The sequence below is a fragment of the Bufo gargarizans genome, chromosome 4 (assembly GCF_014858855.1).
Source record: "Bufo gargarizans isolate SCDJY-AF-19 chromosome 4, ASM1485885v1, whole genome shotgun sequence".
In the NCBI taxonomy this organism is placed as follows: domain Eukaryota; kingdom Metazoa; phylum Chordata; class Amphibia; order Anura; family Bufonidae; genus Bufo; species Bufo gargarizans.
Window position 1 is genome coordinate 110,145,155 of NC_058083.1, and position 15,206 is coordinate 110,160,360.

At 44.2% G+C, this 15,206-nt stretch overlaps 1 protein-coding gene across 1 annotated transcript in view; it reads right to left on the reverse strand.

Moving 5' to 3' along the window:
• LOC122934095 (high density lipoprotein binding protein) overlaps positions 1-15,206 on the reverse strand; it is a 46,466-nt gene that overhangs the window by 6,161 nt on the left and 25,099 nt on the right. Inside the window, exons 6-22 of the mRNA XM_044289271.1 lie at positions 13,755-13,961; positions 13,432-13,647; positions 12,263-12,469; positions 12,071-12,178; positions 11,837-11,941; positions 10,510-10,588; positions 9,215-9,354; positions 9,025-9,129; positions 8,830-8,943; positions 7,909-7,995; positions 7,688-7,819; positions 5,555-5,773; positions 4,353-4,574; positions 2,841-3,059; positions 2,608-2,752; positions 2,383-2,528; positions 2,168-2,272 (exon numbers count right to left, since the gene is read on the reverse strand). Of these exons, the coding sequence (XP_044145206.1) occupies positions 2,168-2,272; positions 2,383-2,528; positions 2,608-2,752; positions 2,841-3,059; positions 4,353-4,574; positions 5,555-5,773; positions 7,688-7,819; positions 7,909-7,995; positions 8,830-8,943; positions 9,025-9,129; positions 9,215-9,354; positions 10,510-10,588; positions 11,837-11,941; positions 12,071-12,178; positions 12,263-12,469; positions 13,432-13,647; positions 13,755-13,961 (2,556 nt within the window). The remainder of the gene's footprint in view (positions 1-2,167; positions 2,273-2,382; positions 2,529-2,607; positions 2,753-2,840; positions 3,060-4,352; positions 4,575-5,554; positions 5,774-7,687; positions 7,820-7,908; positions 7,996-8,829; positions 8,944-9,024; positions 9,130-9,214; positions 9,355-10,509; positions 10,589-11,836; positions 11,942-12,070; positions 12,179-12,262; positions 12,470-13,431; positions 13,648-13,754; positions 13,962-15,206) is intronic.

The following is a 15,206-nucleotide window of genomic DNA, read 5'->3' on the forward strand; positions in this document are numbered from 1 at the left end:
AGGGGAACTGAAAAGATGTACAGGGTCCACTGGTATAGCAAGAACTACTAGTTGTGCAACTACTCCGTCAATTGGGGGAGGGTAATGCTACAGGATCTCTAGCACGCAATTGTGGCGCAACTAATCCCCCAATAGAAGGGGAAAAGCTGAAAGGACAGATTATATCCAGTATGAAAGCAATTACTCCGCCTGCAGAGGGGTTAATGCAACAGGACGTATGGTATCCGGAGAAAGTGCAATACTCCATCTAAGGAAGGAGGGTAATGCGACAGTCTGTACAGGATCCAGTGGTAGTGCAATTACTCTATAGAAGGAGGGTAATGATGCAGAATGTACAGTACCCAGAGTAAATGCAAATACTCACACTACGGAAGGAGGGCAATGCTAGCGGACATATAAGAACCAACAGGATGTAAACACTCCGCTGATAGAGGATTACTCTTGCCATGGATAGAGGATAATGCTACGGGCCGTACAATACCCAGTTAAGTGCAATTACTCCGCCTAAGGGAGGGCAATGCTACAGGCTGTACAGAACCCAGTGGGGGTGCAATTACTTCTCCTACGGAAGGAGGGTAATGTCACAGGCTGTACACTATCCAGTGGTAGAGCAAGTACGCCGCCTAGGAAGGAGGGTAGTGCTACAGGCTGTATGGCATCCAGTACAAGGACAATTACTTCGCCTATGGAAGGAGGGTAATGCTACAGACTATACAGTATCCAGTGCAAGGGCAATTACTCCCCTATGCTACAGGCTGTACAGCAGCCAGTGGTAGTGCAAGTACTCCACCTATGGAAGGGAATGTGACAGGACTCACGGAATTAAGTGGTAATGTAACTACTCCACCTATAGAAGGAGGGTAAGCTACAGGGAGTGCAGTATCCAGTGGTAGTGCCAAGATTCCGCTTACGCTATAGGACATATGTATCCAGTGGTAGTGTAAAGAAATTCTGCCTACAGAATAGCATGGGAACTAGGTTTAGAAGGACCAGATAGCTCCAAGGGTTAATATTAATATATATATTTTTTTTTCTTTTACATGCAGCTCAATTCTAACAAAACAGAGCTAGGGGAACTGAACCCACATCAGTCTGTACTAATGACCAGCACTGTAAGCCTCAGCAGAGAGCCCAGTAAGCACTTTCCTCAGCACAGTAATACTGAGGCAAGGAAGGGGTCAAGCAGAAGGCAGGGGCAGAGGTTATTGGACAGCTGGTGGGGGGGAAGGCATGGGCGCGAAATGTTTGCGCTCTGAAAATCTTGATCACACCACCGAAACACACTGGGGAGGTGCGGCTTACTAGGCCGCAGAGCCGGTGCCTCGAGTACAGGCAAGGCCAACCAGAAGAACTTCCGGTTGGGGCAGCGATGTAGGGAGGGAGCAGAGTGCACTGGGAAACAAGGAGTCCGGGAGCAGGTGTACCAATGTCCCGAGTAAAAAAAGCGGCAGCCGTCCAAGGAGACATGCGACCGCCGGAACTAGCTCGCAGAATGTGGATGGGATCAGGGATCAGAGGTGGGACAGTCACCAGATACAAGGGCCAAGGTCTAGGACAGGCATCCTCAAACTGTGGCCCTCCAGCTGTTGTAAAACTACAACTCCCACAATGCCCTGCTGTAGGCTGATCGGGCATGCTGGGAGTTGTAGTTTTGCAACAGCTGGAGGGCCGCAGTTTGAGGATGCCTACTCTAGGAGAAACATATTATTAACTTAGAGAACACAGGAGAAGGGGGGCTCAGGCATGGAGGGGGGGGGGGGGGGGGGGTGTCACCCTCCTCAGTGTGCTGCCCCTTGGGGAGGGCGCCTACACCAGTAACAGGGGCGGGGACTTCCAGAAGTAGTAGCCAAGATAATACTGTAGCTGGCAGGTAACAGCAGATTTGAGACCCACTGTTCCTCCTAGTTCCTCCTTGGATGCTACAGCTGTCACACAGTAAAGGGGAGAGGCTGTGAAGCAGCTCAATGCAGAGAGCACTACAGTGTGAAGCCCTGCCGTGGACATGTGCAGGAGCACAGCCTTACAGAATAAAAAAAACTTCATATTCACACTACTCCTACTTCCACAAAAAAGTATGTTTGTCTTTAGCATAGTCAAAACTGCTGGCAGACAACCTTTGAAAAAAAAAAAAAAAAAGAGGAAAACGGCAGCTTTTAAGACCACATACCTCAAACTCATCCATCATCTTGCGGATACCTGTACCTTTCTGTCCAATGATGTAACGATGAAGATCATATGGGACATCCACCTCAATGCTGACAGGAACAAGAGCCTAAAGAAACAGAATACATTATATTACTTGTGAAACATTTTTTACCAACTTTTAAAAAGCAGCCAATATCTCCTGTGCAACCATCATAATTATGTAAACCCATCACCAACCTTTAAAGCTTCGTAAGCAGAGTCACACTTCTCCTTACGCCCAGAGATGACAATGATGTCACATTTCTTAGGGGAGCCTGGGTCTGCAACAACTTTATTTTCAGCCCCTTCTCCATTTTCTTGGGCTGGTGACTCAGCATTGGTGGCTAATGAAGAAAAATGTCTTACAAACATGTTCAGTTTCCCAAAACAACCACTCATTTGAACCAAGGTATGTTTCCTCACCAGCCTGAGGGTTTTCTTCTCGGTCAGGGAACTTGATCTGCACACCATGTTCTCTTGTTATCTGCTGGATACGAGAACCTTTAAGACCCATAAGTGATCGATGGAATCGTTGGGGAATTATGCACTCTATGGTGACCTGAGCTTCCTGGAACACAAAAGTGAAACCATCAGAATCCCCACAATATTAACACAAGTTACCGAGCAGAAACAAAGGCCTTTATGTATTCTCTCACCAAATCTTCAATGATATCTTGGATCCGTTTTTTGGCAGCCTCAACACACTCCTTTGCACCCTTCAAAGTAACACGGTCACTCTGCACCCCAGAACGAGGGAAGCTAACTGTGACACCACCATATTCTTCAGCAATATCGCGGAGCACTTGTCCTCGTCTGATTACAAAGTGACGGTGATGCTTAGGGTCCACAGCCATGGTGTCTTCAACTATGTTATCCTATTTAAAAGAGAAAAAAAAAAGTAAAATTATAGCTGGTAGTTTGCATGAAAGAAACAAAATAAAAATTATATATATGCGCAACATTTAGGCCAAGGCCAATTAGCTGTAGCTTGGGAGGCAGCAACATTACAGCAGGATCAGAAACTTGTCATGTGACTCAAGTGACCAAAGGCACCAAAACGGTGGCTTTTTCAGACAGACATTCTTACATAGATTGGTGCCCTCATACCAGCCAACCATGCAATACTGGCTACCTAGAGAAATCCAACATTCACCAAGAGGAACTTGCATGCAAGTGGCACCGCTTTGAGTAAAAAGCATGACATGAGGTCTCCGGAAAGCAGGACAGAATAATATAACTAAGGTTACTTCTGCACTTGCGTTGTTCTTTCCCAGTATTAAGATCTGGCAGTGGATCTCAATACGGGGAAAAAAAGCTTTCCCGTTTAGTCCTCAGGCGTTCTGAATGGAAAGAGATCCGTTTAGGATGCATCAGGATCAGGATGCCTTCCGTTCCGGCAGCATTCAGTTTTGTGAATTAACACCACAAGTGTGAAAGTAGCCTAAATAAACCTGATTCCTTAGACCAACTTAACATGGTCGATGTTTCCATCTGGATGCTGACTGTTTTAACAATGGACAGCATCTAGACTGAATACTTTACAATGGGTATTTTTTTGCAAAAACTTCTGTAAAAAAAAAATATTATTATATATACTAGCCATTAGGCAAGATTAGTAGATTTATCAAAACTGGTGTAAAGGAAAACTGGCTTAACTGCCCATAGCAACCTATAAGATTCCACCTTTCATTTGCCAAAAGGGCTCTGAAAAATGGGAGGTGAAATCTGAAGTCTTCTCCAATGGGACACTGGGGGGGAAAAAAAAAATAAAAAATAAAAAACTGCACATGGACTGCATCCATTTTTCACTTATGTTGCTAGGAGCCAGGAGGTGCTGTATGTTATTCTTCAGTTATTTTCAGGTGTGTGAAAATTTTAACACCAGACGGAAAAACTGACCACAAACAGAAATTATTCAACCTGCAAGCAACATTTTTTTTTTTTTTTTTTATTTTTATTTTTTAACAGACTGACGTTCCCCATAGCTCATGTGAAAGGCCTAAATCAGAGCGCTCCACTGTGTGTCACTAGGGCTATTAATGTTACAAGCAATCACTGATGTTTCCAGCAAAGCTTTGGCCAAACCATGAATTTACACAAAATGTAAGAAGCTACAAGTAGACCTTTATACAACTCATGAATATAGAAGTAGCTTATTAGGTTCTCACCAAACTTTGGATTAGCATTTCCAGTTCCTTCTGAGCTTCCTTTACGGCCTCTTCTGTGCCCACAATGGTGATAAGCTGCTGGTCTTTATCTTCAGCAGTGGGGAAGATTATACGGGCTCCAGTTTGGTCGCGCACCTTCCGGATGTTTCCTCCTCCTTTACCAATTAAGAACTTGTGATATTCTGGTTTAGCTCTGAGCTCTGCAGTAAAGCTCTTTGTTTGCTAGAAGGGAAAATTAAAACAATTACCAACTTCAGAGTTAGGCCTCGTGCACACGACCACGGTGTTTGGCGGTCTGCAAACACGGATGGCGTCCTCGCGCGTTCCGCAATTTGCGGAACGGCACGGACAGCCTTTAATATGAATGCCTATTCTTGTCCGCAAAGTGCGGACAAGCTTAAGGACATGTTATATTTTTTTAGCAGGCCCACAGAACGGAGCACCGAATGCGGACAGCACACGGAGTGCTGTCCTCAACTTTTGCGGCCCCACATCCGAGCCGCCATTGATGCGGACCAAAACAACGGCCGTGTGCATGAGGCCTTAAAAAGTGAACGGACGTACCACATTTTTAAGCAACCACAGCACTACTGTGGTTTCACCTAAACTCTGGTGTCATTTGTTACCAAAATTTGGGACATCTCGTTTTGGACATTTATGAAGAAAGTTGAAGAGTCATGCCTTGAGTTTTCTCCTCTGGGACCTGCTTCCATCTCATGATCAGGGCCCTGATGCAAATAGAGGAAAAACTGTGCGTACGCAGCATTCTCCACTCACTGCTATGGGCTTTCAGAAAACAGTCAAGCACTGGCTCAGCTATTTTCTGAAGCCCCATTAGCACTGAATGGAAGGGGGCCACATACGTAATGGCATCTTCATTTCACATTCTGTCCTTGAAATAGGAGTGGGTCCCAGAGGTGGCATATTCTATCAATACATCATAAATGTGCAGATGGGAGTATTCCTATAAAATGCACTATTTTGCACCAAAATAGTCACAAAAATCTTTTGCAAAGCAAGCCAAATCAACAGGAGATGTAAAGTTAGAATATACAGTGTAAAGGTGCAGCAGATTTATATCATGCAGCTTCAGGCACTAATTTTTAGAGTGGCCGTCTACATTTACATGTAACTATATAGGATTAGTAAATCCGCTCCACTCTTCTCCGCAGTTTCCCAGCAATTGACGCAAACAAAATTACCTTTTCTTCTGCCAGTTGAAGCAGCTGTTTTTTGGCCCTCTCAACATCCTGAGCTGGTCCACGAATAAGCACTGTATCACTTCCAGAGCCCTCACTCGGGAAATGGATGTGCACACCTCCACACTCCTCCATAATCGATCGGATAAAGCGCCCCTTAGCGCCGATAAGGGAGTTGTGCAGTTTAGATGGAATGCTGACCTCCAGTTCAGTTATGTTAGCCTGAAACAATGGCCACCAAAGGACAAAAAAAACCACAGATTAGTGCATCCCGTTCTATTAACTAGCAAGAGATTTAATGTACAGAATGTGATCCCAGAAGTGACTGCCACACAGGATTGCGGCACAACCCAGATAACACCGCGCTAGATAGAGCTGGGGGCAGGTGGACAAACAAACCTTTCATGGAGCCTTCATTATTATATTATCAGTAGTATTATGAATATGAACTTTCTCTGCCAAGCTCAGCTCACGCAAGTGCCAAGGGGGTGGAGCTTTACTGTGAAGTGGTCTCCGCAATGAGTTGCCTCACAACCCCTCCACTGACAGCTGTAGTTGTCTTCTGGTTGGATGTTACAGCTGTCAATCAGAATAGGGGAGGAGCTGTGAAGCAGCTAAAAGGGAGTCTCACCTAATCTGAGCGTTTTAGATCGCTCAGATCAGGTTAAAGACTCTTTGACCCTCATTACAATGGTACCTTTGTTTACGGTGTCCCTCGTCCAGATCATGGAAAAAAAAAAAAAAAATATATATATATATATGTATATATATATAAAAAACACTTTTTAAAAACGTATGCAAATGAGCTTCTGAAGGGCCCTGGGCGATGTGCCCAGAAAAACACCTCTCTCAGCTCTGGACCGCCCTTCTGTCCTATTAACTCCTCCTCTGCCTCCAGCTGGTGGACGTCACAAGTGGCAAGAGAAGAAGTCAGGCTGGGAACTGGCCCGCACCTGCACACTGTTCTGCCCATTATGGGCAGAGGAACAGCATTTTATATTGCGCATGCGCCGGACAACTAAAGACAGCCGTCCGGCACATGCGCAATATGAAAAGCTGTTCCTCTGCCCATAATGGGAGTCCGCCGGGCTGGAGGCAGAGGTAATAGGACAGAAGGGCAGGCTAAAGGGCTGAAAGAGGTGTGTTTTTCTGGGCACATCGCCCAGTAACGCCGCCCCTGGGCACCTTCAGAACATTATTTGCATATGTTTAAAAAATATATATTTTTTTTTTTTTTTATGATCTGGACGAGGGACACAAGAAAGGTACCATTGTAATGAGGGTCAAAGTCTATAACCTGATCTGAGCGGTCCAAAACACTCAGATTAGGTGAAAGACTCCCTTTAAGGCTACAGGCACATGAACGTTGGTTTGTGTCAGTTCCGTTTTATTGTTGATAGGTTGCGGACCCATTAATTTCAATGGGACCGTAAACCATGTGCTGTCCACATCAGTATGTCCGTTCTGTAGCCCCGCAAAAAATAAAATAAATAGAACATGTCCTATTCTTGTCCATTTTAGGCATGGTTACAATGGATCCAAAAAACACAGATGGCATACGGATGTCAGTTTTTTTTTTTTTTGCGGATCCGCAATTTGCTGACCGCAAAACACATAGTCGTCTGCATGTAGCCTAATGCAGAGAGCACTTCACAGTGAAGCGCCACCTGCTGAATACTTGGAGTAGAAACTGGCAGAACAAAAAGGTCATATTTACACCATCCCTGACATTTTACTAAATAAATAACGTTTGTCCTGCTCTCCTCGGCCCCTAATAAGCACTGTCAGCAGTTTTGAAAGGTCAGAACTGCTGACAGACTCCTTTCAAAATATTAAAGGGAGTCATTGATGACTAGATATATGCCACTTTTGTGGCAAATATCTGGCGCAGTTTGTCACACGCCATGGTGCGGCAGAATCTGCGACTTCTTCCCCGCTTACACCAGGTTGGGTGGGTTGACAGGCCAGTCTCATTCATCATTTTCTACGCCTGGTTTAGGCATAGAAAATGGTCTAAATTTAAGACCGCTGGATACACCGAAGTTACGTAGGGCTTATTAAGACCAAAGTATAAAAAGAAACCACTCAATAAATGACCCCCTAAGTGTGTGTGTAACCAATACAAATACCACTTACCAGTTCCTTCTGAATAGCCAGAATCCTATCCCTTGCAGCCTCACAGTTGGGTTTCTTCCCAGTAATGACAATCATTTCCGAGTTGCTGTTCTCAGCTGGGAGGTCAATTTTAGTGTTACACTCTTCCCGAATCTGAAGCGGTAAGCAAGCACTCAATATAAGAAAATGAGATTTGGGGGGCTGGGGTGCAAAAAATAAATAAAATCAAAGTCAGAATCTACCTTCTTAATATTGGCACCACCCTTTCCAATGATGTTTTTGTGGAACTGCTTGAAGATTGGTACAGAGATGGAATAACTGTTCTCCACCTGGAACATAAGAGAATCATAAGAATCAAATGGTGTACGTTCTGTAGAAGATACCAAACAAAAAAAAAAAAAATTTATAATGAAAAACCCCCTATGTACATGGCTTAATAATATAGATGGACTGCGGAAAATACGTAGGAATTACACGCAGGCTGCAACGTACTTGCTGGTATACACAAGATGAAGACACTGAAGCATCTACTAAAAACAGGATATAAGAATACAGCGGGAACCCACTCCAATATATTGATGGGATATCCTAGCATTATGAGATCAATGTCCAAGATGGGCCAACCCATTTAAGAACCATATTACAAGTTACAATTTTTAGAGCACCGTTTCATTTCTATGCAATTGCTCAGACTTGTTCAAGACTGGTTATTGGGGTGCGGTACATTGTTATATTTGCACAGGTATCAGAGTTGATAAAGGACACACCCCATCATCTACTGCCAATATTTTTCTGAATATTGCTACCGACAACATAAGCAAGTCTCTGTCCAGATCTGCATTGCAGTTTAAGTTTAGGACAAAACCCAGTGTCAGATTGGTCTGCCAGCAAAGACCACTGTAACCTGACAGACCCCCACTTATGATGGCTTCTACCAAGGTGTCAGTCATGTTGATGGGAAAATGTTGTGCAGCACTGGTTTCCCCCAGTCGATACTGGTGGAATCTGTTGGAGCTTCTGAAGTAGATATGAACAGTACAGGTCTTTCCATTTTACAAGTCATGATGCACTAGTATTTGTGAACAGTTAACCTTCTAGAAGGGGCATAGCAGTATAAACCCTTACGTGAAAACTAATATTAAGATGCCTAAATCTGTCCATACCATCTCTGATACCATCTTCTGCAGATACTTTGTACACTTCTCCACCTCATTCTTGGGGCCACGCAGCTGCACAATGTCGCTTTTGGTAGTAGGATCGGGGAAATTAATGATTACCTAAAAGGAGATTTCACAAATTAGATCGCAGAGACGTTGTCAAACTTATTAAGAGGGCATGAAGATCTAGAAGTTCCTTACATCAGGGAATTTCTCACGAATCTCCCGGATTCTTTCACCTTTTTGCCCAATTATTGTTCGATGGAATTTCTGGTCAACGATCAGGTCCTTTGTGCGCTCGTTTTCCTTTAAAAATAAAAAATAATTTTGTATGTTAACACTAATCGCTTTTTTCCTCTAAGATACAGACGTGAATTCTTGCTGGACTTACCATTCGTAAAGCCAGCTCCAGCAGCTCTTTCTTTGCTTGCTGCACACCTTGGGGATCTCCTTCAATTCGAATCTGACTGCTCTTCTCAGTGTCCTGGGGAATCCTTACAGACACTTTGTACAGCTCCTTTATCCTATTAACTAAAAAGACAACACTAAGGCCTCTTTCACACAGGTGAGTTTTCTGCGCGGGTGCAATGCGTGAGGTGAACACATTGCACCCGGACCCATTCATTTCTATAGGGCTGTGCACATGAGCGGTTATTTTCACGCATCACTTGTGCGTTGCGTGAAAAAATAAAAAAATAAAAATTGCAGCATTCTGCTCTTTGTGCGTTTTCCACACAACGCAGGCCCCATAGAAGTGAATGGGGCTGCATGAAAATCGCAAGCAAGTGCAGATGCGGTGCGATTTTCACGCATGGTTGCTAAGGAGACGATCGGGATGGGGACCCGATCTTTATTATTTTCCCTTATAACATGGTTATAAGGGAAAATAGCATTCTTAATAAGGAATGCTTAGTAAAATGTCCATTGAGGGGTTAAAAATAAATGGTGACACAAAACTGGCGCTAGTCATCGAGGCACTCTGACACCCTTTCTTATTTATGGGCACCCTGGCTGGCACTATTTATGGGCACCTTTACTTCCTTTCTTGTATTCTACTGGGATCTCGAGGACACGCCTCCTGCAAGCTAGAGCTGCAGCTACCACACAGCTTCTGTCCATGCGGCCTGCTCTCCTCCCGACACCCGGAGTGCACAGCGTCATTGGTTGCTATGGTTGCCTGGCCTTCGTCACGCCCCTACCCCCGTGCGGTCACCAACTTACCTTTCCAGCAGGGGCGCCGCCGACACTCCATCGTTCCGTGCTGCTCAGGGCATGACGTCACACAGCGCGTCAGGTCACGGCATGTGGAGGGGAGTGCAGAGCGGGGCCATGGACATGCCGTGGAGTGTCCCGAGGCCCCCTCCTGGAAAGGCGAGTATTGCGGGCAGGTGGGAGACCATGGAGCGGGAGTAATAGCAAGTTCTTTACGCCCGCTCCGTGGTCACGTGAGAAACGAATCCTCGATGCAAAAAACTTGCATCGAGGATTTTGTGTGTCGAATTAATCTATTTAATCGAGTACTCGTTGCAGCCCTAGTGTAGACCACTCGCTTTACAATAATGTTCGAGGTTAACAAAAGTCTAAAGAGAAGACATGTTCACTAGTCAAGTGAACTAAGCTTTGCTATGCCTAGTGGAGGCCAAACTGGGCATTATTCATTTTCCCAAATCATAAACATCAACCTACTGTTTGTTCCACTCTTTCCAATGAGGTGTCTGTGGAATCGGTGGTCGATATTAATCTCGGCAAAATCCATCCTGGAGATCTAAAGAGGACAAATAAATAAATATATAAATGTGAATAGTTTATGGAAATCACAGGTACTTTCCTTATGTCAAAACGGTATTCTCAGGTACTTTCCTCAGGTCTGATCAGGCTTTAGCCACTTTCTAGTTATTTTTACTAGTTTGCAGGACACAGTCATTCAAATGGGTTTTCCAGGACCAACATACTTAGGAGCCATCAAAAGGATAGGTTATCAAAATCAGATATCAGGGGGGGTCTGACACCTGCCACCCCCAAAGATAAGCTGTGGGCAGCAGGTGCAGTGCTGGGCATAAGCAGTGTATGGAGCTGGACCACCACACAGCAGTACAATGTGTAGTAGCCACTCAGGTACTGCCGCTCAGATCCTGTTCAAGTGACTGGGAACTAAGCTGCAGTCTTCAAGAAGGGCTACTACAGCACTGTACAGTTATTCAATGGGCGAGGCTAGTGACATTTCTTTAACGGCCATATCTGAGCACTAAATTGAGTGAGTTATGCTACCTTCACATCTGCATTTTTTGCTGGATCCATCATGGATCAGCAAAAACGTTTGTTAGGATAATACCGGCTGTATCAGATATGAACAGATCCGGTAGAATTCTCTACAATAGCCATGACGGATCCGGCACTAAAACTATTGTAAGTCAATGGGAGACGGATCAGTTTCCTTTTGTGTCCGAGAAAACGGATCAGGCACTATTGACTTACATTGTGTTTCATGCTGGATCAGTCTTGTGCCACATCCCAGGACGCACTCAAAAATACTGCTTGCATCGCTTTTGTGTGCGCCATGGGAACGCAACAGAACGCATTCTGGTGCACTCCTTTCAGTTTCTCCCCATTGACATTGAATGGGGACAAAACTGAAGCGTTTTTCTCTGGTATTGAGATCCTATGACTGATCTCAATAGCGGAAAGGAAAAGCGCAGATGTGAAATTAGCCTTAGACTGTTCTCAAGGGGCGACACATTAGAAGTTAGGAAATCGGAGTTGCTCTGGCAACATTACAAAGAAGGAATTAAATTTGGCTGAGGCAGGAAGGGGTTAAGATCAGCATTGACTGAATAAAGCCAGCAGTAAACCTTCAAATATTGAGTGATCGTTATAAAGTTCACAGAACAAAAGCACTTGTTGCTACCAGCCCATTTATGTTTTAGACAAGCATTTTAATAGTGGCTTCATGTTAATCCGTAAATGGCGCCACAAAGCGTCTGATCAGAGCGCACAAACTAATAAAACTACTTACCAGATCACTGACAAGCACTTCCATCTGCTGCTGGGCCACAGCAACATCTTCTGTGGGGCCCTCCAGAGAAATCTTGTCTTCTCCTTCTGTAAACTCGATGTGCACCTGTAAACAGACCACCAGCATGATCATCCCATGTATTCATTATAGCAGACACTGATCAGATGGTGTAAGGCTTTTCCATGTCTAGGAGGTCGCCAAGTGTCTTTAGCAGGAAAGAAACCATTTACTTACCTTTGGTATCTGCTGTGTGATCTTTGCCAAATTTTGTCCTTTTTTGCCAATTATGAACCGATGCAGCCATGATGGAGCAGAGACTGTGGCCACAGTGAAGCTGTTCGCCTACGAAATCAGACAAGATTTAATGTCTTGGTTCCGCTTCATTTTGCTGCAGATGTACACGCCTATGTAAGTGGCTCTCTTTACCTTAGCATATACTTCAGTCAGTGCCTGTCCTAGTTTTTCAGGCTCACCCCGCAAAATGACTGTTTCTGAGCTGCTATCACTGGGCGGTATCTCCACAGACACTCCTGTACGCTCTAGGATCTCCTGTAGGCTGTTTCCTTTAGGGCCAATGACATACTTGTGTTGGGATTTCTTCACTTCTACTGCGATGCTGGTGGTTTTCTTCTTCTGCAAAGTGAGAAAAAAATAAAAAAAAATAAAACATTACACCCAAAAAATAAGCCGTGCATATCGTTTCAGTGTAAAAAAAATATATAAAACATTACACAAAAAAAATAAGCTGTGCATATCGTTTCAGTGTACATCAGAGTTACATGCTGGACCATTTCTTATGTATACCTCTAAAGGATGCCACTGTACATACAACAGTAGCATCCATCACCCATACTAGATGCCTCTTGCCGTATACAGAAGAAGTTCTGCTGACCCGGGCTAAAAGGATCCTTTAGGGGCCTATAGATATGTTTGTGTGATACCAATAACTGTTCATTTGGAGTCACCTACGGCAATGTACACTGCACACCGTAGTGTGAAAGCACCTCAAATTATACATAGAGCCTTGTACACCAGTTCTCAGGCTAGTGATATTTAAAGGGGTTGTCTCATCTCAGTTACTAAAGCGAGATAAGACTAAGCCGTGACCGCCAAGAAACAGCCCAGCGCTCCACTGTATCAGTAGTTCCCACATGCTACAGAAATAGCACGTGTCCGCTCTTTAATTTCCAGGCTACCTGGTGGTCAGGACCTAGTATTAGCACACCTTAGTAATGGCAAGATGAGAAAAACTCTTTAAAAAGGCAGGACATCTATAATATACTTGTACAGTAATTTTTTGACATTAATGATTAATTATACTGAGAAAGAGAACCATATTTTAAACATCAAAAATATTCTTTAGACAACTTTCACGTGTCTGGTCAGCATTGTTCATCAGTATCTGTAAGCCAGAACACAGAAGGGGCACACATCTTTCCATTATAGTTCTCTGTAGGTTCCACCCGTTTCTGGCAAATTCTGATGCAAAAATACTGACCATGTGAAAGCGGCCTACGTCTTGCTCATTAAATCAAGAACAAATGCTGCGGCAAAAGCCAGGAGGACAGTTTCAGCCAAACTAAAGAAGCACACACCTTTTCTTCATAAATTTGCCGGATTCTTGCCACGGCCTGGGCCAGCTGATCTTTCTCGCCCATGCAAACTATTTCAGTTTTGTTAACACTTGGGGGGGGGATGTTTATTCTTGTTCCAGTTTCGTGCATGAGGTCATTCACCGTTTTGTTGTAGGGTCCAGCAATGAAAGGGTGGTAGGCCTTCTCAATCTCCAAACGTTCCACTGCTCGTTTATCCTGAAAACGTGAAAAATCTAAGTGCAAGAAAAAGCCGTACCCATCATATTAACAGCCCCATATATTACTGGCCCTGGAATGACCGTAGCCATCTACACATCCCTTACCTGCTCGGCTGAGATGAGCAGAATCTCATGCCGCGCTTTTTCAATGCCCTCTTTGGTGCCAGTGATCTTAATCAGGTTACTGACATCATCGGGCCGGGGGACTTGAATCTTGGTAGCGGTTTTCAGTTCCAAGTCCTGAAGCTTATCTCCACTTTTACCAATTACAAAACGGTGGTGTTCCTTGGGGATACCGATGGAGGCAGATGCCTAAAAAACAAACAAACAAAAAAATACTTAATCAAGTCCAAAAGGAATGGTGAAAACTGTGCAGCTTGCCGCACACTGCCAAGTCATTCCCACCTACAGCAACCAATGGACCACACAACTCTGCAGTGAAATCCTGCAGCCCACTGGCTGCCGCAGGTAAGCATTGCTTGGGTTATTGGGTGACCATCTCCTTTTCACAATCGCTTTGTGACAATAAGCTGGGATCCTCCATAATTAGCTGTAACTGGAGGGAGGACTTGGAAACAAGTATTGTTAACTTGCAGTTTCACCTAAGGAAAAAAGGAGCATTACACAGTGCCTGGAGAAATCAATGTGTCCCTGCAACATCTAGACATGCAATAACCTCCTGATCAGTGACCATTTGTAGGCACCAGATCATCTAGTTGGGAAGTCACTAGTGTGCACAACTGAACGTGGCAGATTCAAACTATGTTCACTTGGCAACATCAAAAATCATGATAGAGATGGACGTAGTACCGCAGTGACTGTACATACATTAAAAAAATCAGCAGTTTCTCATGCACTGTATAGCTCAGCTGGGTCTTCTGCAATGTAAAGCTAACAGATGACATTTTGATGCTGGGTGTGGATGAAGGGAACAGGGTCTTCTCTGCTTTCCCAACTACTTAATGTAGCTATATGTAATCTTCTTACAGGGGTTCTCTGGGAATTACGAAAATTGAAATACTTAAATATTCCTTTATTATAAATATATTTTCAAATACCTTTCATTTATTGTCTAGGGAGCAATGATTAGGGAGAAACAAAATGGCCGCTGTCCCATTAGTACACACAAAACCTGTCCTGATCACACATGAGGACAAGTTACTTTACAACACTGAGGTAAAGAGCTGCCTCATCCTCCTCTCTACTTGTCAGGGATTATGATCCTGAATACAGATGATAAGAACTTTAGCTGAATCTCTGGGGAATTTAGTTCATGAGGAGACAGGCTGTGGTAATGGAGACTGTAACCAAGTGCTGCTGCTCCTTAGCCACACCTCACCCTCATGTCTCCATTCCCACAGAGATTCACCTGTATTCAGGATCATAAATCAAAGAATACAACGAGGCGGCGCTGCCTAAACGTCAGGCTTTCAAATACACAGGCAATCCTGTGATACGTGCAAACCATCTATGTGGTGCTCTGCCCGTAATAGGTTCTCAGTAATCATGTGTGGCAGGGACGGACAACCTTTCCTGCAGTCAAAGGCGACGGCAGTT